Source organism: Equus caballus, chromosome 5 (assembly GCF_041296265.1).
Source record: "Equus caballus isolate H_3958 breed thoroughbred chromosome 5, TB-T2T, whole genome shotgun sequence".
In the NCBI taxonomy this organism is placed as follows: Eukaryota; Metazoa; Chordata; class Mammalia; order Perissodactyla; family Equidae; genus Equus; species Equus caballus.
Window position 1 is genome coordinate 22,941,958 of NC_091688.1, and position 25,685 is coordinate 22,967,642.

General features: G+C 36.3%; 1 protein-coding gene across 13 annotated transcripts in view; it reads right to left on the reverse strand.

Annotated features, from left to right (window-relative positions):
- The window catches only part of RPS6KC1 (ribosomal protein S6 kinase C1), a 172,106-nt gene that overhangs the window by 126,007 nt on the left and 20,414 nt on the right, over positions 1-25,685 (reverse strand). For 8 of the 13 annotated variants that reach the window (XM_001488504.6, XM_023640737.2, XM_070266698.1 and 5 more), the window contains 2 exons: positions 24,957-25,077; positions 9,451-9,566 (listed from right to left, as the gene is read on the reverse strand). In XM_001488504.6, the coding sequence (XP_001488554.2) occupies positions 9,451-9,566; positions 24,957-25,077 (237 nt within the window). The remainder of the gene's footprint in view (positions 1-9,450; positions 9,567-24,956; positions 25,078-25,685) is intronic. The other 5 variants (XM_023640738.2, XM_070266697.1, XM_070266700.1 and 2 more) reach the window with 1 other exon arrangement.

Sequence of the window (25,685 nt, forward strand, 5' to 3'; positions counted from 1 at the left end):
AAAGAAGAAAAATTAAACCCCAAATAAGATAATAGAAAGAGATCAACACTTAGACTCACACTGTTGAAAGACACAGGCTAAATTCTGAAAGTAGCAATAGAAAAAGACTTATACAGTGGAACTACAGTACAATTAACAGCTGACTTCTCATTAAAAAAAAAAAACAATGAAGAAGGCAGTGGAATGATCAATTCAAAGTGCTAAAAGAAACACTGGCAAACAATAATTCTATGTGTCCAGCAAAACTATTCCTTAAAAATGAAGGGTAAACAAAAACATTCCTAGCAAAGACTGAGAGAATCTGTTGCTAGCAAACTTGCCTTGCAAGAAAAAGGAAGCCACAGACAATCCTTTAAGCTGAAAAAAAATGACAACATATGGTAATTCAAATCCACCTGAACAAATAAAGAACAGACATTTAGCAAAAAAAAGTAAATATGAGGGTAAATATAAAAGACTATATGAATATATGTTTTTCTCTTTTCTTTTCTTAACTTCTTTAATAGACCTCAGATTGAATAACAATGATCATAATACCGTATTGTTGGGTTTATAATATATTTGAGGTATATATATGAAAATAATAACACAAAAGAGGGGGAGTAAATAGAGCTTTATGGAGCAAACCTTCTATATTTTACTGGAATTAAGTTAGTATTAATCTCAAATAAATTAAAATGCATATTTTAATCCTTAGATCGCCCACTAAGAATATAACTCAAAAACAAAACAAAAAAAAGGAATTTAAACAGTATAACAGACAATATTTATTTAACACAAAAGATGGCATAAAGGAGAAAGAAAAGAACAAAAAACAAGAGACATAACAAATAGCAAAATGGCAGGCAAAAATTCAATCAATATCAATAATTACTTTAAATATAAAAGGACTAAATAACTGAATCAATGACAGCAATTTTCAGACTGGATTAAAAATAAGATGAAACTATGAAGTGCATGTAAGAGACACTCTTCAGGTTCAATAACACATATAGACTGAAAGCAAAAGAAAGGTACCATGCAAACAGCAGCTGTAAGAGACCTAGAGTAGCTATATTAAAATCACACAAAATAGACTTTAAGATAAATATTAGTAAAGACAAAAAGGGACATTTCATAAGGCTAAGAAAATAAATTCATCAAGAAGCTACAATCATTGTAAACATATAAGCACACGTCAACAGAGCCCCAAAATAATTAAAGTGAAATTTAACAGAATTAATAGGAGAAACAGAAAATTCGACAATAATAATTGGAGACCCCAATACTTCACTATCAATAACTGATAGAACTAGACAGAAAATGAGTAAGGATATAGCAGACTTACGTAACACTATCAACCAACTTGAACGAAACGACATTCACATACAACTCCACCTGGCAACAGAATATATATTCCTATCAAGCACACATGGAACATTCTCCACAAGACATCACATGCTAGGAAATACATCAGGTCTCAATAAAGTTAAAATGTCAAATCACACAACGTATGTTTTCTGACCACACCACAAGAAAACAAAATTAGAAATCAACAACAGGAAAAAACTTTAGGAAATCCACAAATATTTGGAAATTAAAGAACATATTTCTAAACAACCAATGGGTCAACAGAAAAATCATTTTTAAAAAATCAGAAAATATATTGAACTGAATAAAAATGAAAATAAAACATAAAAATGTAAGGGATAAAGCTCAAACAGTGCTAACAGAGAAATTTATAGCTGTAAATGCCTGTATCAGACAAGAAGAACCATCCCAAATCAATAACCTAAGCCCCCATTTAATGAAATTAAAGAATTAGATAGAGAGTAAAGTAAAACCAAAGCAAGCAAAAGGAAGAAAATAAAGTTTAGAGCAGAAATCAAAGAAGTGAAATAGAAAAATGGAGAAAAACCAATGAAACCAAGTTGGTCCTGGGAAAAGATCCACAAAAATATAAAACTTTAGCTAGACTCATCAAGAAAAAAACAGACAAGACATAAATTACGAAAATCATGAGTGAAAGAGGAAACATCAATATCATCCATCTAGAAATTAAAAGCATTATATGGGAATACTGTGAAGAATTTTATGCCAACAAATTACACAATTTTAGATGAAAACTGCCAGGAAGACACAAGTTACCAAAGCTGATTTAAGAAGAAAGAAAGAGAAAATCAGAATAGACCTGTAACAAGTAAATAAACTGAATTAGAATTTTAAATCTTCCCAAATCAATTCCACTCTTAGGTATATACCTAAAAGAATATGCCCACACAAAAACTTATATGCCAATATTCATAACAGCATCATTCATAATAGCCAATAGGGAGAGACAATCAAGCGTGCACCGATGGATAAAAGGATAAACAAAATGCAGTATATCCATCGATCTGCACAAAGAAATATTATACAACCATTAAAAAAATTAAGTACTGATACATACTACAACATGGATAAATCTTTAAAGCATAATGCTAAGTGAAAGAACACAATTCCATTCACAATAACCTCAAAAGAATAAAATACTTAGTAGTGAATTTAACAAAAGAAGTGCCAGACTTATACCCTGAAAAACTGCAAAACACTGCTGAGATAAATTAAAGAACACCAAAATAAATGGAGAGTCATTTCATGTTCATAGATTGGAAGACAGTATTGTTAAGAAAACAATTCTTGGGGCCGGCCCTGTGGCCAAGTGGTTAAGTTTGCATGCTCCACTTTGGCAGCCCAGGATTTCACACGTTCAGGTCCTGGGGGCAGACATGGCACCACTCATCAGGCCAAGCTGAGGTGGCATCCCACATGCCACAACTAGAAGGACGCACAGCTAAAATACACAACTATATACTGCGGGACTTTGGGGAGAAGAAGGAAAAAAATTTTTAAGAAAAAAAAGAAAACAATTCTTTCCAAATTGAACTATAGATTAAACACAATTCTAATCAAAATTTCATCAGAATTATTTGTTCATATGAATAAGCTGATGCTAAAATTTTTTTATGGAAATTCAAAGGACTCAAAATTGCCATAACAATTTTGAAAAGATATGAATAAAGTGGGACAACTTATACTATCTGATTTCAAAACTTTTTATACAGCTACAGTAATCAAGACAGTATGATACTGGTATAAGAAAGGCACACAGATCAATAGAACACATCTGAAGTCCAGAAATAAACCATTCTACTTACAGTCAATTCATTTTCAGCAAGAGTGCCAAGGCATTCACTAGGGAAAGGATAGTCTTTTCAACAAATGGTGCTCAGACTATTTGATACTCACGCGCCAAAAGACAAATTCAGACTGTCACTATACACCTAAAAAAATTAACTGAAAATAGATCACAGAACTAAATGTAAGACTGAAACTTCTAGAAAAGAACATAGGAGAAAATCTTCTTGACTTTGGCTTAATCAAAGAGTTCCTAGATATGACAATAAAAGCATGATTCAAAAAAGAAAAAAATCGATAAATTATGGGCCAGCCCAGAGGCCCAGTGGTTAAGTTCAAGTGCTCTGCTTCAGTGCCCCAGGGTTGATAGCTTCGGATCCCAGGCAAGGACCTACACACCATTCAACAAGCCATGCTGTGGCAGTGTCCAACACACAAAATAGAGGAAGACTGGCACAGGTGTTAGCTCAGAGACAATCTTCCTTAAGCAAAAACGGGAAGATTGGCAACAGATGTTGCCTCAGGGCCAATCTCCCTCACCAAAAAAAAAAGATAAATTATACTTCATCAAAACCAAAAACTCTTGCACTTCAAATGACACCATTAAGAAAATGAAAAGACTAGCTGCAGATTGGGAGAAAATATTTGCAACTCACATATCTAATAAAGCACTTGTATCCAGAATATATTCTTGTAACTCAATAATAAAACAAACCACCCAACCCAAAAGGAAAAGATTTTAATAGACATTTCACTAAAGAAGATATATGAATAAACATATGAAAATAGGCTCAACGTCATTAGGAAATTGGAACTAACACTACAGTGAGATACCACTATACACGTACCAGAACAGTTATAACATAAAAATCACACAATACCAAGTGGTGGTGAGGTTATGGAAGAACTAGCCTTCATACATTGCTGGGGAATGTAAAATGTACAGTCACTTTGGAAAATAGTTTAGCAGTTTCTTAAAAACTTAAACTTACCATAAGACCCAGCAATTCCAATCCTCAGAATCTACCCAAGAGAAATGTAACAGATATCTGCACAAAGATCTGTACACAAATGTTTACAGCAGTATTGGTCAAAAGAGCCAAAAACTGAAAACAATCCAACTGTCCATTAATTTGTCAATGAATAAACAAAATGTGGTATAATCTATATAATAGAATACTATTAAGCAACCATAAAGGAATGGAATACTGATACATGATGGAACCTGCATGAAACTCAAAACATTATGCTAAGGGAAAGAAACCAGAACAAAGACCACATACGGTAGGATCCCACATATTTGAAAAGTCCCGAAAACACAAATCCATACACAGAAAACAGGTATGTAGCTGCCCAAGGATGGAGCTAGGAAAAGCGGTTGCCAGCAAATGGGCACAGGGGAACTTGAGGTGACGGAAATGTTCTAAAATTGGATGGTAGTAGAAGCTGCACAACTCTATAAATTTACTGAAAATAACTGACTTGCACACTTAAAAAGAGTCATCTGCCAGGACTTCTCTGAAGCTAAAGATAGTCCTGCGACCCAGTTCTGCCCAATGACATGTAAAGACTATCTCCAGGTAGAATTTCTGGGACAGCTTTCAAAAACTGCCATGTTTCTTTTGGCCCTTTGCCTTTCACACTCAAACCCAAAACCTAAGTCTCTGATGACATTACTGAGCTCTGTACCAGCCCTGTCCTATCTTCCTCACTCAGACTTCTTGTTGTACGAGACAAATTCCTTTCTTACATGGCCAGCTTCATTGTTTTTGTTGTTTATTTGCAGCTAAATAACCTCAAAAACCATATTTCCTTATCTCTATTTAAAGAGAATGAATACCACTGTTGTGATATTGTCAAATCAGTCTCCCTCTCCTGCCCAGCACACTGCTTTTTTCCAAGATTAGCTTGACTTCTTTTAAACTGCCCAATCTTTTATTCCTCTTCTTTTGTCTCCAGTTTCACAAAGCCTAAACATAAGTGTCCTCCAGCAGCAGTTACAATCAGCAATTCCCAGATCCAAAAGAAAAGGAATGAACTGGTAACTTTTATTTAAATTTTCCAAAGTCTACAATCTGATTTCTATATCCCTTGACTGATTTTTTTAGCCCTTGGCATGTGCTAATTTACATGACTACCTTTCACAATTTCTATAAAGTAATATTCTTCTTAATAACGTTGCCTTTTTCTATGCATAGACTCCTTGCCACAGAGAAACAGCTGTAACCAAGAACAGCAAAGCTAAATACTCTATCAATTTGACTGGGCTTTTATCCTAAAGATCTGCATTAGGTCATAAGCAGAAGCCAAATGCATCTCAGCCTAGTTTGCAGACTAACGAAAAATTAAGCAACAAAGTCAATCAGCAGGAATCTTACTGTTCCTACAAACTTTTTTATTGCTAGTACTATCACTATAAGCCATAAGTTTATAATACCTTTCAAAAGATCAACTCTCTTCAGTAAACTAAAATAGGTCACAAAAAATAAATCCTCTTGATCAATGAAACTAAGAACTGGTTCTTTGAGAAGATAAATAAAATTGGCAAATCCTTAGCCAGACTTACTAAGAAAAAGAGAGAAAAGGCTCAAATAAATAAAATTAGAAACAAAAAAGGAGAAATTACAACAGATACCACAGAAATTCAAGAGATTATAAGAGAATACTATGAAAAACTATATGCCAACAAACTGGACAATCTAGAAGAAACGGATAAATTCTCAGACTCATACAACCTCCCAAAACTCAACCAAGAAGAAATAGAGAATCTGAATAGACCAATCACAAGTAAAAAGACTAAAACAGTAATCAAAAACCCCCCAAAAAATAAATGTCGCGGACCAGGTGGCTTCTCTGGAGAATTCTACCAAACATTCAAAGAAGATTTAGTATCTATCCTTCTCAAACTATTCCAAAAATTGAAGAAGATGGAATACTTCCTAACACATTCTAGAAAACCAACATCACCCTGATCCCAGAGCCAGACAAGGAAAACATGAAATGGAAAATTATAGGTCAATATCACTGATAAACATAGATAGAAAAATCCTCAACAGAATATTGGCAACTCGAAAACAGCAATACATCAAAAGGACCATACACCATGATCAAGTGGGATTTATACCAAGGATGCAGGGATGGTTCAACATTGCAAATCAATCAACGTGATACACCACATTAACAAAATGAGGAATAAAAACCAGATGATCATCTCAATAGACACTGAGAAAGCATCTGACAAGATCCAAAATCCATTTATGATGAAAACTCTCAATAAAATGGGTATAGAAGGAAAGTACATCAACATAATAAAATCCATATATGACAAACCCACAGCCAACATCATACTCAACAGGGAAAAATGGAGAGCCATCCTTCTGAGAACAGGAACGAGACAAGGATGCCCACTCTCACCACTCTTGTTCAACATAGTACTGGAGGTTTTGGCCAGAGCAATTAGGCAAGAAAAAGAAGTAAAAGGTATCCAAATTGGAAAGGGAGAAGTGAAACTCTCACTGTTTGCAGACGACATGATTTTATATATAGAAAACCCTAAAGAATCCATCGGAAAACTTTTAGAAATAAACAACAACTACAGCAAAGTTGCAAGACACAAAATCAACTTAAAAAAATCAGTTGCATTTCTATACTCTAATAACAAACTAACAGAAAGAGAACTCAAGAATACAACAATCCCATTTACAATCGCAACAAAAAGATTAAAATATCTAGGAATAAATTTAACTAAGGAGGTGAAAGACCTATACAATGAAAACTATAAGACATTATTGAAAGAAATTGATGATGACATAAAGAAATGGAAAGATATTCCATACACATGGATTGGAAGAATAAACATAGTTAAAATGTCCATACTACCTAATACAATCTATAGATTCAATAGAACGCCAACCAGAATCCCAACAACACTCTTCACAGAAATACAACAAGGAATTCTAAAATTCATACGGGGCAATAAAGATCCTGAACAGCTAAAGCAATCCTGAGAAAAAAGAAGAAAGCTGGAAGCATCACAATCCCTCACTAAAACATATCACAAAGCCATAGTGATCAAAGCAGCGTGGTACTGGTACAAAAACATACACACAGATCAATGGAACAGAACTGAAAGCCCAGGAATAAAACCACACATGCATGGACAGCTCATCTTCAACAAAGGAGCTAAGAACATACAATGGAGAAAGGGAAGTCTCTTCAATAAATGGTGTCAGGAAAACTGGACAGCCACATGCAAAAGAATGAAAGTAGACCATTATCTTTCGCCATACACAAAAATTAACTCAAAATGGATTAAAGACTTGAATGTAAGACCTGAAAACAAAACTCCTATAAGAAAATATAGGCAGCACACTCTTTGACATCAGTCTTAGAAGGATCTTTTTGAATACGATGTCTACTCAGGCAAGCGAAACAAAAGAAAAAATAAACAAATGGGACTTGATCAGACTAAGGAGCTTCTGCAAGGCAAAGGAAACCATGAACAAAACAAAAAGACAACCCACTAACTGGGAGAAAATATTTGCAAATCAAATATCCGACAAGGGGATAATCTCTAAAATGCATAAAGACTTCATACAACCAACAACAAACAAACAACCCAATAAAAAATGGGCAGAGGATATGAACAGACGTTTTTCCAAAGAAGATATACAGATGGCCAACAGGCACAGGAAAAGATGTTCAACATCACTATTATTATGGAAATATAAATCAAAATTACAATGAGATATCACCTCATACCTGATAGAATGGCTATAATCACCAAGATAAAAAACAATTGTTGGAGAGGATATGGAGAAAAGGGAAGCTCATACACTGCTGGTGGGAATGTAAACTGGTGCAGCTTACTATGGAAAACAGTATAAAGATTTCTTAAGAAATTAAAAATAGAAATACAATATGACCCAGCTATTCCACTATGGGTATTTATCCAAAGAACTTGAAATCAACAATTCAAAGAGACTTATGCACCCCTATGTTCACTGCAGCATTGTTCACAATAGCCAAGATGTGGAAGCAACCCAAATGCCCATCAGCTAATGAATAAAGATAATGTGGTGTGTATATATATATATATACAATGGAATACTACTCATCCATAAAAAAGACTAAATCATCCCATTTGCAACAACATGGATGGAACTTGAGGGTACTATGTTAAGTGAGATAAACCAGATAGAGAAAAACACCATATGACTTCACTCATATGTGAAAGATAAATACATGGACAAAGAGAACCATTTAGTGGTTACCAGAGGAGAAAGGGGTCGGGAGTGGACCTAAGGGGTAAAAGGGCACATATTTTTGGTGACTGCAAATAATAATGTACAACTGAAATTTCACAATGTGATAAGGTATTATGACCTCAATAAAATAATTAAAATTTTTTTAATTAACAAATAAAAATTATGAAATTTAAAAAATTAATAAATAAATAAATTCCTTTTTAGATGCACTGGCATCAAGAAAATTTAAAAATCCCACTGCTCATATACCTTGCTGACCATATGTTCTAAGAAATACATTTATACAAATGAGCAGATTTTTAGTTAAATAAGGAAAAACAATTATGGCACAATCAGCTAGCATTTTTATAGAAGGCTAAATGCTAGAAAATACATAAGGCTATAGGAGGAAAACTGTGCTTGTTAAAGACATTGATATCAACCAACAATTGCACAGATTCAGTTCAAAATAAATAGAAAGTTATTATTAAAAATAATAAAGAATTCAGAATGAAGGCATTACATGTCAAGAAACTTAAAACACTAATATCCAATGATTTCTGGCAATATAATTTGTACTAGCGTAACTCTCTAAAATTGCACAGTGACTATTTTTTCTATATTTACACAAATTAATATAATTATAATAAATTTTACATAAACTTACAGTGGTTTCTAGTCCAAAAAGAAATCTACCACTGAAAGACATCTCAAAAAGTGAAGATAACTACTGGAAATTCATAGTACTTAAATTTTTTTAATTTATTTCAATTATGATAAAGTTAGATAATCTCTAAGCCCTTCACATAAATTTTTTAAAATCTATGAATCAAAAATCTTGTACATTTCTATACTAAAAACAGAAGGTATGCCATAGACATTGTTATCTAGCTACTAACTTTACTAACTTCTACTTATTTTATTGAATCATGAAATTCAAAAGTAAATGACATTTTCTGTTTAAAAAAAACTTGAATCTCACTTTACTATGAATTAGAAGACAAAGGTATTTAATAAAATACCGAATATTTCAGAAAGACTAGCAAACCTTGAAAAAGTCTGCAAGCTGTTTACTGTTGTAAAGAGCGGGAATACTGGCAGAGAACTGCAGCAGGTCTTCGGCACACTGTCTTCTCTCTTCAATAACAGCTTCATCAAACCGTCCTAGAATTCAATAAGAATCAACACTTACGGAAAGCAGCAGCAAACACCAGTTTACGACAGTGTATGTCCACAGATTAGAAAGCAGCAGCAGGCCTACCACGGCCCATGTGCTGTGCTTATTAGGAACTCTTCTGAAGTCAAGTCTAGTCTACAACTGGAATCAGCAGCACTCACGCCAGAAAAGAAAATCACGTATCTGATAAGGCAAGAGGCAGAGGTGTCAACCGATAAATAACGGCGCAGTCTCAATCTAAGGCCTCAGTGTAAGAAACTTACCATTTAAGAAGCTGGTGATTTGAAACCAAAGCTGAAAAGAGAATTATGAAGAACTCAAATGGTTTTCTATAGTTATTTAATACTGTAATCACTTATATAATTTTCCCTTTCCAACTCTTTTTTATTTATAAAGGAGTTGAAGAGAGGAAATTATGAGGACATCTGTGTATCAGTGGGGTCAAAAGTCTCAGTTTGAAGCAAAAAGCTTTTGAGCCAAATTCAACGTGTGATGCTGTCAGCATATATGACAGCACGCTTGTGAGAAAAAAGGGAACACAAAGCACCAGTGAGCTCTGGTTTCTAAGGCGATTGAAAGGTGGTTTTCATAAAATGTTTTTTACGATACATATAATTTGAATGCTGATAAGATATTTTAAAGTATCATTTTGTACTACTCTTAGATCAGATTACCGCTTGGCATTTGTCACATGCCATGTATCACACTGATTGCAATAAAGGTTTTAAAAAATGCAAAATCAAGAGTAACATCATCACATACTTAAACATTTTAAGTGGCTTTGCAAAATGTTAACAGAAAACTGAGGCAGAAACAGATTCCTGGTTATATAACCCAAGGCAAGAATTTAAAATTGAACCACTAAATACCCTCTGCTCAATGTGTCTTATGTTTACGGCAAAGGGTCTACTTCATGATAACTAAAAGAAATGGTTTTAGAGTTAAACTTGGGTTCAAATACTAGCTCCATCATTCACTAAGTATAAAATCTTAGGCAGATTACTTCCTCCTTTGTAAAATGGAGAAAATGAACAATGTACTGAGGGTTTCCAGCTTCATGCCAGGCACCTAGTAAGCACTTAATAAATTAATCATGGTGTCTTTGAACCTTCAAGTACCATCATAGTGTCTACCATACGGAACATGCTAATTAATTTTTGTTGACGGTATGAGTGAATAATGGAAAATCAGAAAAACTTTTTAAAAAAGGAGTCTTACAGCAGGACCTTCTATCCTAGAATATAAGTCAGTCATCTTTCACTAACAAAAAAAATCTTAACAGTGGGTCCATAAACAACCCCCCAGGCTTAATGGGTGGGTTTCAGAGACACAATCCTACAAAATTTCATGAGTATGTCCACAGACACATTTTCTAGGGAAAGGGTCTATAACTTTTATCAGCATCCTCAAAGAGCCCAGGGCCCAGTAAAGGTTAGGAGGCAAGTGGCAGTCAATTAGAGGATTCCTAACATCCAGTAAACTGCTTTATTTACCAGGGAATAGGCTGCTAGTTGCTATCCCACTATCTGTTCTCACCTTCTTCCTTAGTAAAATAATCCCCCATTTCTAACTGCTGACACAGCAGCACAGTAAAAGAAGACTATAATTTCCAGCTTGCCTTGCAGTTACATGTGGACGTGGACTAAGTTATGGCCAATAACATAGAAACAAAGTTATATTTGGCTCCCCAGGAATGTCTTTTAGAGAGAGCTGATCTACCCTCTCTCCTCACCTTTTCTTCTTTCTCCTTTTCCCTTTCCAGGAAGGACTATGCAATGAGAAGTTAAAAAAGACACGGCAACAAGGCAGAAGCTTGGATTCCTATCATTGTGGAGCTGCCCTGCCTGAGGCTACATCCAGGTCTTAGACCATGAGAAAGAAATTGACTTCTATCTGGTTTTAAGTTTTGTCACAAGTCACCACACCTAATATAGTCCATTATGCTAAGTCTGTTTTCCTATTAGTTCCAGTTCATATGCAACAATTAAATTAAACCTGACTTTCCCAATGACAAAAGCACACCTAAAATGACACTGCTAGCTTACCTATCAATAATATCATCTGGAAACAAACTCCTCAACCCATAAAGCAAATTCTCTGGCCAGAAAATAATCTAAGTTATTCAATCTTGGGGAAAATCTATTGGCCAAACAGGTTAACATCACCGGTAACTGTACGTTATTCTTTCTTTTGCCTAAATAAGAAATTAAGTACACACTGGTGGTTATGATTATAGTCCAACATATTTATCCTTTAAACAAAAAAGTAAATTCTAGTGCCTGCGAATTAATATTAATAATTTTATTATATAGTAATAATTTTATTATATATTAATTTATTAATAATTAATATTAATAATTTTGTGAACATCTATAATCTTAGGACAGAAACGCAAAAAAACGCATCTATTATACTATGTTTCAACCCAAAAACCAACTGATATTATCTTTAAATACATTAACTACTTGTTGAGAAATTTTAATGGAAAATTCCCGAATATTTAACGCCACCCTAAAATAATCTTATTTAGTAGCTGAAACAAATACATAAAAATCTGGGAGCTTTACTCCTAGTGTGATCAATGATTCCTCCCACCTCCCCATTAAGCTAGACTAATATGCTTAAGCAATGAATATATCAACTTCTAAATAGAATAAATACGTCAAAAGCACGTCTTCATTGTACTTCTATTGATCTATGCATTTCCATTCCACTAAACTTGGACAAGCAGAGATAAAACATTTTTCAGAGTGGAGTACAAGCAAAAATAAAGGCTTATGCATTAAAAGGTTCAATTACATTGAATCCTATCATCAGAACAAATATGGTGAAAGAACACACTCACTTCTTTGTTCCTAACATATTTCAAAATAAGAAAAAATACTTAGTATCGATAGCATAACCAAAGAGAAGCAGATGAATTTTAATGCAATAACTACTGGCCCTAATATATATAACAAAGCCACCTAATTAAAAACAACTTTTTTTTAAGTAGCAAGATTCAACAGTCATCCTAATGGCAGACAACACCCTAGTGGCTCTTCTCTACTTGTTAATCCTTTAATATCATCAAAGCTTCACTTGAAAAGCAGCCACAATGAGAAATCATAAACAGGTGCTTCTCTTATCACTGCTTTAAATTTCCATTCACGAGGTCAATGTTAATTTTTCTGTAAACAGAGTAGAAAAATTATAGATAATCTATGATAGAAAATGCAAAACAAATTTTTCCTAAGAAGATTTATTGGGCAATATTATATATTATGTATTATATTATTTGTGTATAAGTGTGTATATATCATATCTAAGTCACTCTCCTGCTCCCAATTACCCAACAATGAATGGTTTATTAAAAGTTGGGGGGGGGGTTTAAATTCAAACATTCTAACGAAGCTAATAAATCACTGGAAATAGTGTCTCTCTTTGATTTACAAGCTGCCTTTGGGATCTTCTCTATGTCTGGTTTTTTTTTTTTTTATGCAGAACAACTCCTAGCCAGCAGAGTTTACCATTTTTTTAAAATGCAAATATCAATGATCAAAAACTAGTTATTAGAACTAAAAATTATCCTTGACCAGTAAAAAATTAAAATAGTTTGATGCTGATTCTTAACTGTAATAAAAATCCATTCACAGAGTAAAAGAGAGGCCAAGGATCTCAGGCATGAATTCCCTTTAGGGAACAGCACCAAGAACACACCTCTAGTGAAACAAGTTGGATTTACTACTTCTTACAACTAGGGAGAACCCTGGGAACTCTGGGGTGTTTCACTAAGAGGTTATCAGAAAGGACTTATAAGGTCTGGGCTTGTGTTAGGTGCTTTCAGAAAAAGTTCACGGAAGTGGGGCTTTGCCCTGGTTTGGATGCTGTCAGGAGGCTGGGGTAACTGTAATGCTGTGAATTCTATCTAATTCTACGATTTTATGATTTAAATAAATCTTACTTTGAGGCAACAAGAACGAAGAGAGGCTAAGGTTGTGATTTATAAAGAAGCAGTAGTCATCCATGGCAGCCAGGATGAAGATATGCTTGATTATTTTTGTGACATAAACAGTGTTCATGTTTTTGTCTGTGATCATGATTATGAAGTAGTCTTGTTTTTGCCTTGGTCCAAGGACACAGAGTGGACTTGCCAAACACTCACGTTCTGTGAAACTGTTTACGTTCAGCAGAATAACGACACAGCCTAACTGTGAAGGCCAGGCCAACTCTAAGAAACACCAAGGTCAAACAGGTGGATAGTGCCAGGCCAGTTCTTTCTCAGCTGTCAGGAGCTGCTTTTTTCCTTCTCATGGGAAATCATAGTTTAATAAGAGATACGAAACAAAAACAATGATCTAATCACAAAAAAAAAATCAGACAGATGGAGATTGTGAAACCTACAAAACAACTGTCTTATACTCCTTAAAAATGTCAATGTCATGAAAAACAAAAAGAAATGCATAAGAAATATTCTAGATTAAAGAAACAAACCTACAGGTATAACCTTGGATCCAAAAAAAATGTAGAAAGGACATTTTTAGGACAACTGGGGAAATATGAATACAGATCGCATATTTGGTAATATTATTCTATCAATGTTAAATTTCTTGAGTGTGATATGGAATTGTGGCCGTAGGGGAATATGAGAAGTAGGGGTGAAATGTCACAATATCTACAACTTATTCTCAAATGGTTTAGGAAAAAAATGAGAGACACACACATAGAGAGTTATACAAAAATGTGGTAAATTGTTAACACTCAGGGAACGTGAGCAAAAGTGTTCACTATACTATTCTTTTGGGGTTTTTTTCCTGTAAATTTGAAAATTTTTCAAATTAAAAAAACTGGGGAAAACCAAAATGAGTTAGGTGCTATATTGGTGAGATGTAGAACCAGAAGGCGAAAACAACTAACTCAGCCTAAAGGAAACAGAGAACTTCTAGAAGAGGACACATCTACCAGTCTGAGAGGCTAACCAGAAATTTGGCAGTGGAGCAACGCAACACTGAAGAAGGAGACACCAGAGAATCTGGTACACGAGAGGAATGGCAACTGAGCAACAGATGACAGCTAACAATAGCTCATACGTGTCCAGCAGCTGAGCTAGACACGCCACAGATACAATCCTCAGAACACGAAGGTATTATCCCTATCTTACCAATAAGAAAATAGACTAAGACGTTAATTTGTACAAGATCACACCACTAGTAAATAGTGGATAGAAGATTTGGGCCCAAACCCATCAGATTCCAAAAGGCATGTTCTTTTCACTATACCACTATAACAGTAACTACATCTCTGGTGGTTCTGTAAGTTACAATAGGACTCTCTTTTGCTGCTGAGGTTTATGTACTAAAAAATGTGAGAGTAGCTAAAAAGATAGATGATCAACCAACAATTCCCCGCACACAACCACAGCTGCTACCTGCAGGGTTCATTGCAGTCATCAAGTATTACAAATGGACTGTACCATTTATTGAAAGAGATAAATTGCTTACTTATTAAGATTAATAAGAAACTTTCACTCTATAATATGAAAGGATGCACAGAAAAGTTGAAGATAATCCATTAGTAACAGACAATAATAGCTAAGAACTTCAACCAATTTAGAAGCCACTCCCTTTTTACCCAGTGACAAGCTTACTGTTTAAGAAGCTGGGCTGTGTATCTTCCAATATTAAAGTTAAAGGTATATGTGTGCAGTTAATTTCCACAGCACAGAAAGTATAAGGCAAAAAGCAAAACTACCCAGGGGCTGGCCCCGTGGCCGAGTGGTTAAGTTCGCGCGCTCCGCTGCAGGCGGCCCAGTGTTTCGTCGGTTCGAATCCTGGGCGCGGACATGGCACTGCTCGTCAGACCACGCTGAGGCAGCGTCCCACATGCCACAACTAGAGGAACCCACAACGAAGAATACACAACTATGTACCGGGGGGCTTTGGGGAGAAAAAGGAAAAAATAAAATCTTTAAAAAAAAAAAAAAAAAAAAAAAAAAAGCAAAACTACCCTTCCTCCCATGCCCATAGAGGTTACACACATTACACAGACGTGTTTAGGCATGTCATCACACAAATACATATGTCTATTTAAACACAGATGGGATCTTACTAAACATATAGCTGTGCAACATTTGTTTTCTGTATCTTAAAAATACATCTTAGACATCTTTCTATCCCAGTGTATATCAAATAGCTGAAGAATTCTGTTAATGAGCTGAATTATGGCACATCCATACAATCACCTATTGAGAAAATTCAGCTTATTTTCAGTTCTCTTCTACTGAAAACCTTGCAAGGAACACCTATGTGTATGTACATACATGTGTACACGTATTTGTGTGTGTATGTTATCAAAACATGGTCCACAGACCCCTGGGGATCCCCTGAGGGCCTTTCAAGGGATCAACGAGGTCAAATCATTTCTAATAATACTAAGCCAGTAGTTGCATTTTTCACCACATTGACATTTGCCCTGATAATCTAAAAGCAATGGCAGTAAAATTGCTGACCTCTTAGCATGAATCAAGACAACGGCACCAAACTATACTTACTAGTAACCAGCATATTCCTTACTGCCACTCTCTCATATCAAAATTTTTTTAAATGCCAGTTTCACTTAAGAATGTCCTTGGGAGGGCAAAAGGGGTGATTAGGCTCACATGTGAGGGGATGGACTATAATTAGTTTTCGGGTGGTGAACATGATGTAATCTACACAGAATTCAAAATATATTATGATGTACATTCGAAAGCTATATAATGTTATAATCCAATGTTATTGCAATTAAAAAATAAATAAATAAAATTTCAAAAGGAAAACGTCCTTGATGAAGCAGTAAAAATTATTAACTTTATTAAATCTCAACCCTTGAGACCATTTCTTTTTAAAAGTTTATGGGAGATAAACAAACTATAACTATTCAGACTTGGATATTTCGCAGATATTTTCTCAAAAGTTAAACAAAGTGAGGGAGCCAGCCCAGTGGCTTTGTGGCTAAGTTTGTGCAGTCCACTTCAGTGGCCCGGGGTTCACAGGTTCAGATCCCAGGTGTGGTACACACAGCTCATCAAGCCATGCTGTGGTGGCATCCCACACACAAAAGAGAGGAAGATTGGCACAGATGTTAGCTCAGGGTCCATCTCCCTCACCAAAAAAATAAAATAAAATAAACAAAGTGAGCCTGACACTTCAAGGAAAACTACCAACAGCATTGTTGTCAGTGATCAAATTGAAGCTGTCAAGTCACTGTGAGCTTGACAGCTTCCCAATACTTAAAAAATTTCCTTTAGAGATCTGTGATACTAACAATTTTTTGGTACTCTAATGAAATGGGTCAACATTTGCAAAATCTGCATAACTCGGGGAACCAATATTTTTCAAATGACCAATGCTTGATGTTATAAGCTCACGCATAGGTAAAAGATCCATTCAAATCTAAGACAAACTAATGGATCTTAATATAACAAAGTACCAAAGGTTCGTTGATAGGGTTTCAGATTCCATAATGCAACTAAACCTTCAAGAAATTACTACTTGTCAAGTTTTGGTGTATCAAAGATGAATATCTTCAATTATCTGAAAAGCTATTAAAATACTCCTCCCTTTTTCAACTAAATCACCTGTATCTCCCTGAATTTTCGTCATATATTTCAACCAAAACATTCTATCACCACAGACTAGATCCAGAAGCAGATATGAGAATCTAGCTATCTTCTTTTAATCCAGGCATTAGAGATTTGCAAAGGTAAACTAATGCTACTCTTCCTTTTTTTTTTTTTGCTTTGGAAAAGTCATTTGTCATAAAAATATTAACATGCAGTGTATTTTTTCTTATTTAATACAATAGTACATTTTAATTTTTAATATGGTAAATATTAATAGGTACAACCACATAACAGTTTTTCAAGGTGCTTGATAATTTTTTTAAGAGTGTAAAGGAGACTTTCAAGATCAAAACGTCTAATAATCATTGATAAATATCTCCTATGCAGAAATGAGAATAGATGTGCAGTAAAATTTACTAAAAACAGAATTGCTAAGAAAAGGTATATTTCAAATTGTCCTCCAAAAAACTGCGCAAGTTTATACTCCTCCTGTTGTGCATCTCTGTTCCCACACTAGGTATGATCAAACTTTTTAATTTCTGCTTTAAGATTGACCTTCAGTGATATCACTGCCTGTAACTACTCCACCTCTTAAATCTTAACTCATTCTTTGTTTTTGTTCAACTTATTTTTCAAGCATTTATCTATCAGGCATGGGCCTACATGCTGAAGATATTCCATAAGAATGAAGCAGTCTCTCACTCACACAGCTTAATGTCAAGGAATCAGAGAATGGGGGAGGAAAAGAGTTAAGTACAATATAAGGGAGGATTCTTACTTTTAGAATATAAAAAAACAGTTTTTGGTGTGGGTTTAGAAGCACAGTTCTTAAAACTTCTCAGACTGGTGAATTTTTAAAATTATTTGCATCTTGATAATTAAAGTAGAGTACCAAAAGACTGAAAAACTTGACAGTGAGGGGGCTGACCCGGTGGCGCAGCAGTTAAGTTCGCACGTTCCGCTTCTCCGCGGCCTGGGGTTCACCGGTTCAGATCCCGGCTGTTGACATGGCACCGCTTGGCACGCCATGCTGTGGTAGGCGTCCCACATATAAAGTAGAGGAAGATGGGCACGGATGTTAGCTCAGGGCCAGGCTTCCTTAGCAAAAGAGAGGAGGACTGGCAGTAGTTAGCTCAGGGCTAATCTTCCTCAAAAAACAAACAAAAAAACTTGACAGTGAGAATGTCACATCCTAAAGCACTTCCCTTTCTCGACTTCTGGACCATGATGCTCACTCCAACTACAAGACTAAGTTTGTCAGAAGACAGGCTATTTGAGTCATTGTATTCACAGTGCCTATTTTTAAAATATTTCTTGAGTTAAATGTGCCCATAAAATTTCCAGATAATTAAGCATTAGGTTGAAATTAATCAAAGATGATTCTATTAATAACAGACTGTCGCATGCAACCATGTTTGCCAGGCACAGAACAAGCAAAATCATGGTCAAAAGAGGCAGTAGTTCAATGGCAAAGAGCAACTACAACTTTAATCAGGTGCCAAGAAAAAAAGGAACCACACATGTTGCACAGTAACTATGAAGAGAAGGGAACAGAAATGCAAAGCATCATTGAATGTGTGGGCTCAAAGGCCAAAAGCAAAGAGTCAAAGGTTAACAGCCTACACAATAACAAGAGTTTGTGGATCCCCTAATGTTTAGTAGAGGAACAGAATGAATTGATGGTCCCATCAGAACTAATGGTTCTACTGCTAGTGACCTGTTGCCCACATCCCTCAACTGGTTTTTACCTAAGAAAATACAAATGCTTTCTTTAATTATGCACCAAAATATCTTTGCTATTACTTATATTTCAAGATATCATTATAGGGGCCGGCTCCATGGCCAAGTGGTTAAGTTCGTGCGCTCCGCTGCGGCAGTCCAGGGTTCAGATCCTGGGCGCGAACATGGCACCACTCGTCAGGCCACGTTGAGGCGGTGTCCCACATCCCACAACTAGAAGGAGCTGCAACTAAGATATACAACTATGTATGGGGCGGGATTGGGGAGATAAAGCAGGGAAAAAAAAAAGATTGGCAACAGTTGTTGGCCCAGGTGCCAATCTTTAAAAAAAAAAAGATATCATTATATATCATAAATTGTTAATATTAAGTATTTGTAAAAATTGAAGAACTGTAGCAACAACCTTTTGATGACTTCATTCTGTCATAAATGCCACTGATGATGCTATACTACATAAGATGCTTTGCATCTTCTCCCCAGATCTCAAGGAGTTGTGAAACGTGCAGAACATCCTGCAGAAGTCAATGTGAAGCTCAGTGAGCACTGTGGCTCTCAGTCAGCCTGGGGAAACCCCTACGCCCTGTGGGCCACAAGTCAATGGAGACAGGGTAATTTCAGATCATCCAGGATCCGTCCTGAATCAAATAGAGCACAAGTAGGGTTCAGTTAAGAGACCAGAATCACACAGTAATTTGAAGAGGAAAAGTTGAATATAAAGAATTATTAACCATGACAGTTGGAATAATGACAAAGGTGAAAAGAGAACTCTAAAGAATGCCCCAGGGTGGGGAGAGTACCCAAGGAAGGAACGACTTAGGAGGGGGAACCCCTCCCCAAGGTCGGGACTCAGATCCTCTGGGAGAAGGTGTGGTTGCAGCCACTGAATGAGGGAGAAGTTAGTTGGGTTTCCCGGGCCAGAGCTGGTCCACAGCTGCCAGGAAAGCATGAAAGACCCCTCCAGAGTTCAGATGGGACAAGGCTGCTGGCAGGCGGGCAAAAAGAGAGAGTCACAGTGCTGGGAGCCCACTCACAAGCAAGGTAATGCAAGGCCCGGGGTACAGAGGATCTGCATTGGGAAGACCATGGGAAACAACTTTCTGGGGTAAAGTCAGGAGAAGGCTGGCAGACAAGCACGCAGAAGGAAAGAGGTATCAGGAGCCTGCTCGCCTGCAGGGCGACAAGTCTGGGGTCGACGGTGTCCCTGTAAAGAGGCGCACAGGAAGCAACCTTCCGAAGTACTAGCAGGCTAAAGCTGAGGGGCAGGTACACAGAGGGAGTCACAGTCAGAAGCTCACTCTCTAGTAGGACTAGGGTGCCTTGGTGTGCCCAGCTAGATGGCCACCAAACTGGCTGGGGCTGCAAGCTTGTTAAGAGACTGTGTTCTAAGTACATGTCTGAGGCAGACGCCTCTAGCAAAAGCACAGTAGAAGCAAAAAGAAAAACAAAATCCAAAGCAAACTGGAAGAAGGCAGAGAAGCCCCTATCCTTCTGCAAAGTCCCTCCAGTGCCCTCCATTGTGAAGCTTAACAACATATTCACTGTAAAGCAAAAATACTTAAAAGTCCAATCCATTCATGCAGAATAGGAAATGAAAGAAGAGACTGGAAGCTAAGAGGCAATAAATGGCTAACTGGCATGGCTTCTTAGAATTAGCAGTGTAAGAGCCCCAGGTATTCCAGACTGATCTTGAAAGGCAGCAATTTCCCCAATGTCGATGAGAAATATAGTCTGTATCAGAACACACTCTATAAAGTCATTACAAAAAAAATCAACATGGTGTAGAAATAGGTATTAACATAAGAATAGACAAATAAATGTCACAATAGAGAAAACCTTTAATAAATGGCACTGCATACAAAAAGGTAATATATAACAAAGATGGTAGTTAAATTTTATTGGGAAAAAAATATGGATTTATTTAATTAATTATCTTAGAACAGATGTCAATCCATCTAAAAAAAGTAAAATGGAGCATCATCTGACATCCCATTCAAATATAAATTCCACATCGATTATTAAAAGGATTGTTTTTTAAGATTTTATTTTTCCTTTTTCTCCCAAAGCCCCCCAGTACATAGCCGTGTATTTTCAGTTGTGGTTCACTCTAGTTGTGGCATGTGGGACACCACCTCAGCATGGCTTGATGAGCACTGCTACGTCCGCGCCCAGGACTCGAACCAGTGAAACCCTGGGCCACCGAAGCGGAGATCGCTAAACCTAACCACTTGCCAAGGGGCCAGCCCCAGAATTTTTTTTTTTTTGAGGAAGATTAGCCCTGAGCTAATATCTGCTGCCAATCCTTCCCCTTTTGCTGAGGAAGACTGGCCCTGAGCTAATATTTGTGCCCATCTTTCTCTAATTTATATGTGGTATGCCTGCCACAGCATGGCTTGAGAAGCAGTGTGTAGGTCTGCGCCTAGGATCTGAACCAGTGAGCCCCAGGCCGCCAAAGCAGAGAGTACAAACTTAACCACTATGCCACTGGGCTGGCCCTAAAAGGATTTTTTTTAAGCTATGAAAATCATCTTGCAAGCAAACAGGTGTTGGGAGACATTTCTAATGAAGACCAGAAATCCAAAATCTTGGGGGAGAAAGGGGCATAAATAGAACTGAACATATAAAAATTTGTTTGGCAAAAGCTATCATAAACATAAAATACGTATATCTATGTGTATATACAAATACATATACACACAGTAATACGTATGTATGCAGGTTTGTATATAAATGGAAGTATGTATAATGTGTGTGTTGTACATACACTTGTACATAAATGCGGTATGTTTCCTAACTCTAGTTGCTGAAAGAGCCTAGAAGGAAGTTGCAACGAGCACATCTACCCAGATAGTAATCTCTGTGGCAGCCAGGATCCAGCCAGAAAATGGAATCCACCCAGCAATTTGAACAGGGAAAATCTTACAAAGAATTATTAACTATTTACACAGGATTAACTACTAAGAGGGAATAAAAGAGAACTCTAAGGAGTACCCTAGGGTTGAGGGAGAGAACCAAAGGCAGTACTTGGAAGGGGTGCCTCCTCCCCAAGGCTGGGATTCAGATCTCACTGGAGACAGTGTGGCTGCAGCACACTGGATGAGAGAAGTTAGCTGGGTTGCTCAAACCTACCTCCTACAGGGTCTCTCTAACACCCTCTACAGAGTAAGTTTATACACGCAAATTGGAAAAGTATGTCCAACAAGGCAATGAAAGGTGGATGCAGAGCTAAAATGCAATACTTTGATAACTACCATAGTTTCTAATGCCACTGCCCACAAAAGCAACCAGAGCTCCCTAAAGAAATGGCTAATTCCAAGGCTGGAGCAGAATAAACTCAAGATGAGCACTGAACATCTTGTTATGTCTAAAAATCAGAAGTGCTTAAAAAAAAAAAAATCTAGTATGATAGGAAGAAGTCACAGGACATAGAAGCCAGAGTAAAAGGGTTCCTACTGGTCAAAACTGGGACAATCTGAGCATCAAAATAATTAAGAACATTAATGAATGCTACACTACTAGGAAAAAAAGTAGTACACGAGTCCAAATAAATAATGGCTAGATGAATAAGTATACAGATACAGATACAGACACATAGAAACAGATACACAGAAGCCTAGATACAAAGATACACAGAGAAGTGAGAAGGAACGACAATGGCAAATGTAGGGGGAGGGGGTTGCTAGAATTGGACAACCATTATTTTGTAACCATCATGTAAACATTGGTTCATGCAAGAATCATCAACGGATGCTACGTCTAAGGGGCAATTTTCCAGAAGAGCAGGATATTTTCATGATCTTAAAAGTTGTTGCCCAAAGGGTGCAAGCAAGCAAGAAAGGAAGACAAATATACCGTGTGTGGTAGTCTGAAAAAGGGCCCCAAAGACAGCAGGTTCTAATCCCTGGAAGCTGTAAATGTGCCACTGGCCGGCCCCTGAATTATACATTTAAAAATGGTTGGGGCTGCCCCGTGGCCGAGTGATTAAGTTCACACACTCCCCTTCAGGGGTCCGGGGTTTCGCCGGTTCGGATCCTGGGCGCAGACATGGCACCGCTCGTCAGGCCATGTTGAGGCAGCGTCCCACATGCCACAACTAGAGGGACCCACAGCTAAAATATACAACTATTTACTGGGGGGATTTGGGGAGAAAAAGCAATTTAAAAAAAGATGAAGATTGGCAACAGTTGTTAGCTCAGGTGCCAATCTTTAAAAAAAATGGTTAAGATGGTAAATTTTACCTTCTGTATATTTTACCCCAATTGAAAAAAAATTTTTAATTACATAAACCCCTAGATTATAAAAGCTTTAATAGCAACCTTGTCAAACTATTGGCTAATTCTGATCTTTTTCAGTTAACTACCCAAAATTACTTGTTTTTAATCTGAACTACTATCAAGCCACAAGGCTACTAGATTCTGTATTTGTGTAATTGGTTTTCTAAATATAGTACTTTACATTTTTCCTATTAAACTTAATTTTGCTTGCTCAAAAGAAAGAAAATATAACCACTAGCCCTAGTTCTGGAGAAAACAAAGGGAAAAGGGTGGAGTTATTAACACTGAGAGGCTTAGAGGAGGGGCCGTGGAACTGAAACTGAGACCTCTGAGGAGGGCACCTTGGTGCTGGTATCTCCTGCAGCCCAGGCGCAGGCAGCCCACAAGAGGGAGGACATGACAAGACAAGTTCTGGGAATGCGGGAAAAACACAACCAGAAACCAAGTCCTGCAGCTGAAACAAACGAAGAGGCTTGCTGGGTTCATGTGGACAGGACCAGGCAGGCTGTGTCTTCTTCCAGCCTTCCAGGCTCCCTCCAATGCCCCCTTTTGCCAGAGACTAACAAAAAACTGCTGGCAAGAGAGTGGGATTGCAAAAAGGTATAAAAAGGTAAGTTTAAACCTAAAAAAAAACAGACTTATTAACCAGTAAAAATATTAATAATGATAAATAATATAAATAATACCAGTTACTGGACCCTCAGTACGTACCAGACATGCTAATGTTTTATACACATTGCCTGTTTAATCCGCACATTATTATGCCCACTTTTAAGATAGGAAAACAGAGGCTTAGAAAAGAGAAGTCACTTGACAAAAGTTACACAGGTAGTAAATAGCAAAGGTGGAACTCAATCCGGATCCAAATGACCCTAACCCCCATGCTCTTAACTAATTAAAATCAATCTAAAGGTCTGCCAGAAAACTGATTGCTAAGTAAATTGTGATAAATATATACATGTTGCCATTCCCAAACATGTCCCAGAAGACTATTTATTGACATAGCAAAGTATTCCCAACAAATTGATATGTTTTAAAAGGACAACCTACAAAACAATATACATAGTAAAACATTAATTTAAATCACTGTGCACATATACAAACCACACTGAAAAAAAGATTGGTAGGACATAATCCAAAATATTAACCACATAATTATGTTTATCCCTGAGTGGTTTTTGTTCTGTTCTTGTCATCATTATTTTTCTTTGTACTTCTCCACGTTTTCCACCTTTTGTCCCTATTTTTGATATATTTGTTATTCCATGTCAAATACGTAACTAAATCATATCAAATATTCTTTTTACTTGACTGGTCTCAGACACTCTGGGAATCTAACAGTTGTTAATCAATAACACACCCAGAGCACCGTCCCAAAATGGTCATATCTGGACTAGTGCCTCAAACCACAACCATTCATATTACGAGAAACATGTCAGGAAAATATACACAGGATAGACTTACTTTTTAAAGATCCAAAACTTTCAGAGCCCTAAGAATGATTCAATATCATCGTTTCTTATGTTCCTACATCATTTTTTTATTTGCTTGATTGGCTAGAGTTGGAGTTGTGTTATTCTTTCATGGAAGGGAGGAATAAATGCATTCTGAGTTAACAAAATTACACCAAGAACAAAAAAACAATTTCAAGTGCCTACTGTATGATATGAATTATTTTAATAAGTGGCTTCTGACTTCATGGGACAGTATTTCAAGGTTCAGCATATATACACAATCAGCTAATCATCATTTTATAAAATCACAATTTCAAAATAATCACTTACCAAACACGATTCCTTTAGCAAAGGGAGGAAACAATTCTGAGTGTCGAAATAAGTTTTTGTGAATTTGCCATAGTTCTTTGTGTAGTTTCTTAAAGTCACTGTATCTCTTCCATACGATTATCTATAGAGAGAAAAAAATCAAATGGGTATCTCATAGTGGAACTATTTAGGTTCAGACATCTGAACCACAAACAATCCTCATTAAAGTACTAACACCTGTTATGCAAAGGCAAGAAATATACGTTCTAACCAATACGGTTAACAGTATGGAATTAACCACTAATATCTGTTTTAAAAACACAAAGCAGCAATTCTTCCTCCAACTGCTCTGTTTTGATTTTTACATTTCACTTTAAACAAGTACCGTTTTCTTCATACTGGAAAAATATTCAACCTAGTACAAAGAACATCTATACTACATAAAATGTCACTTAACTTCTTCAAAAATCAATTACTATTGGTCTGGAAATGAGCTAGATATCAAAATATAGATTCTGTCTCAAAAACAGCACGTTTATAAACACAAAATAGTTAATTAGGCAATTTTTAAGCAAAGTACATACTCAGCATTTGCCTAAAAGGATAAATAAACTGAATAAAACTGAAGAAATGGCCATGTAGCAAGTAATTAACATGAACTTTTACATTTCATAAATCTTATTTCATAAATCTCAATTTAAAGTAGTAATAAGATTTCTGAAGACAAGGTAAATCCTGATCAGAATGCCA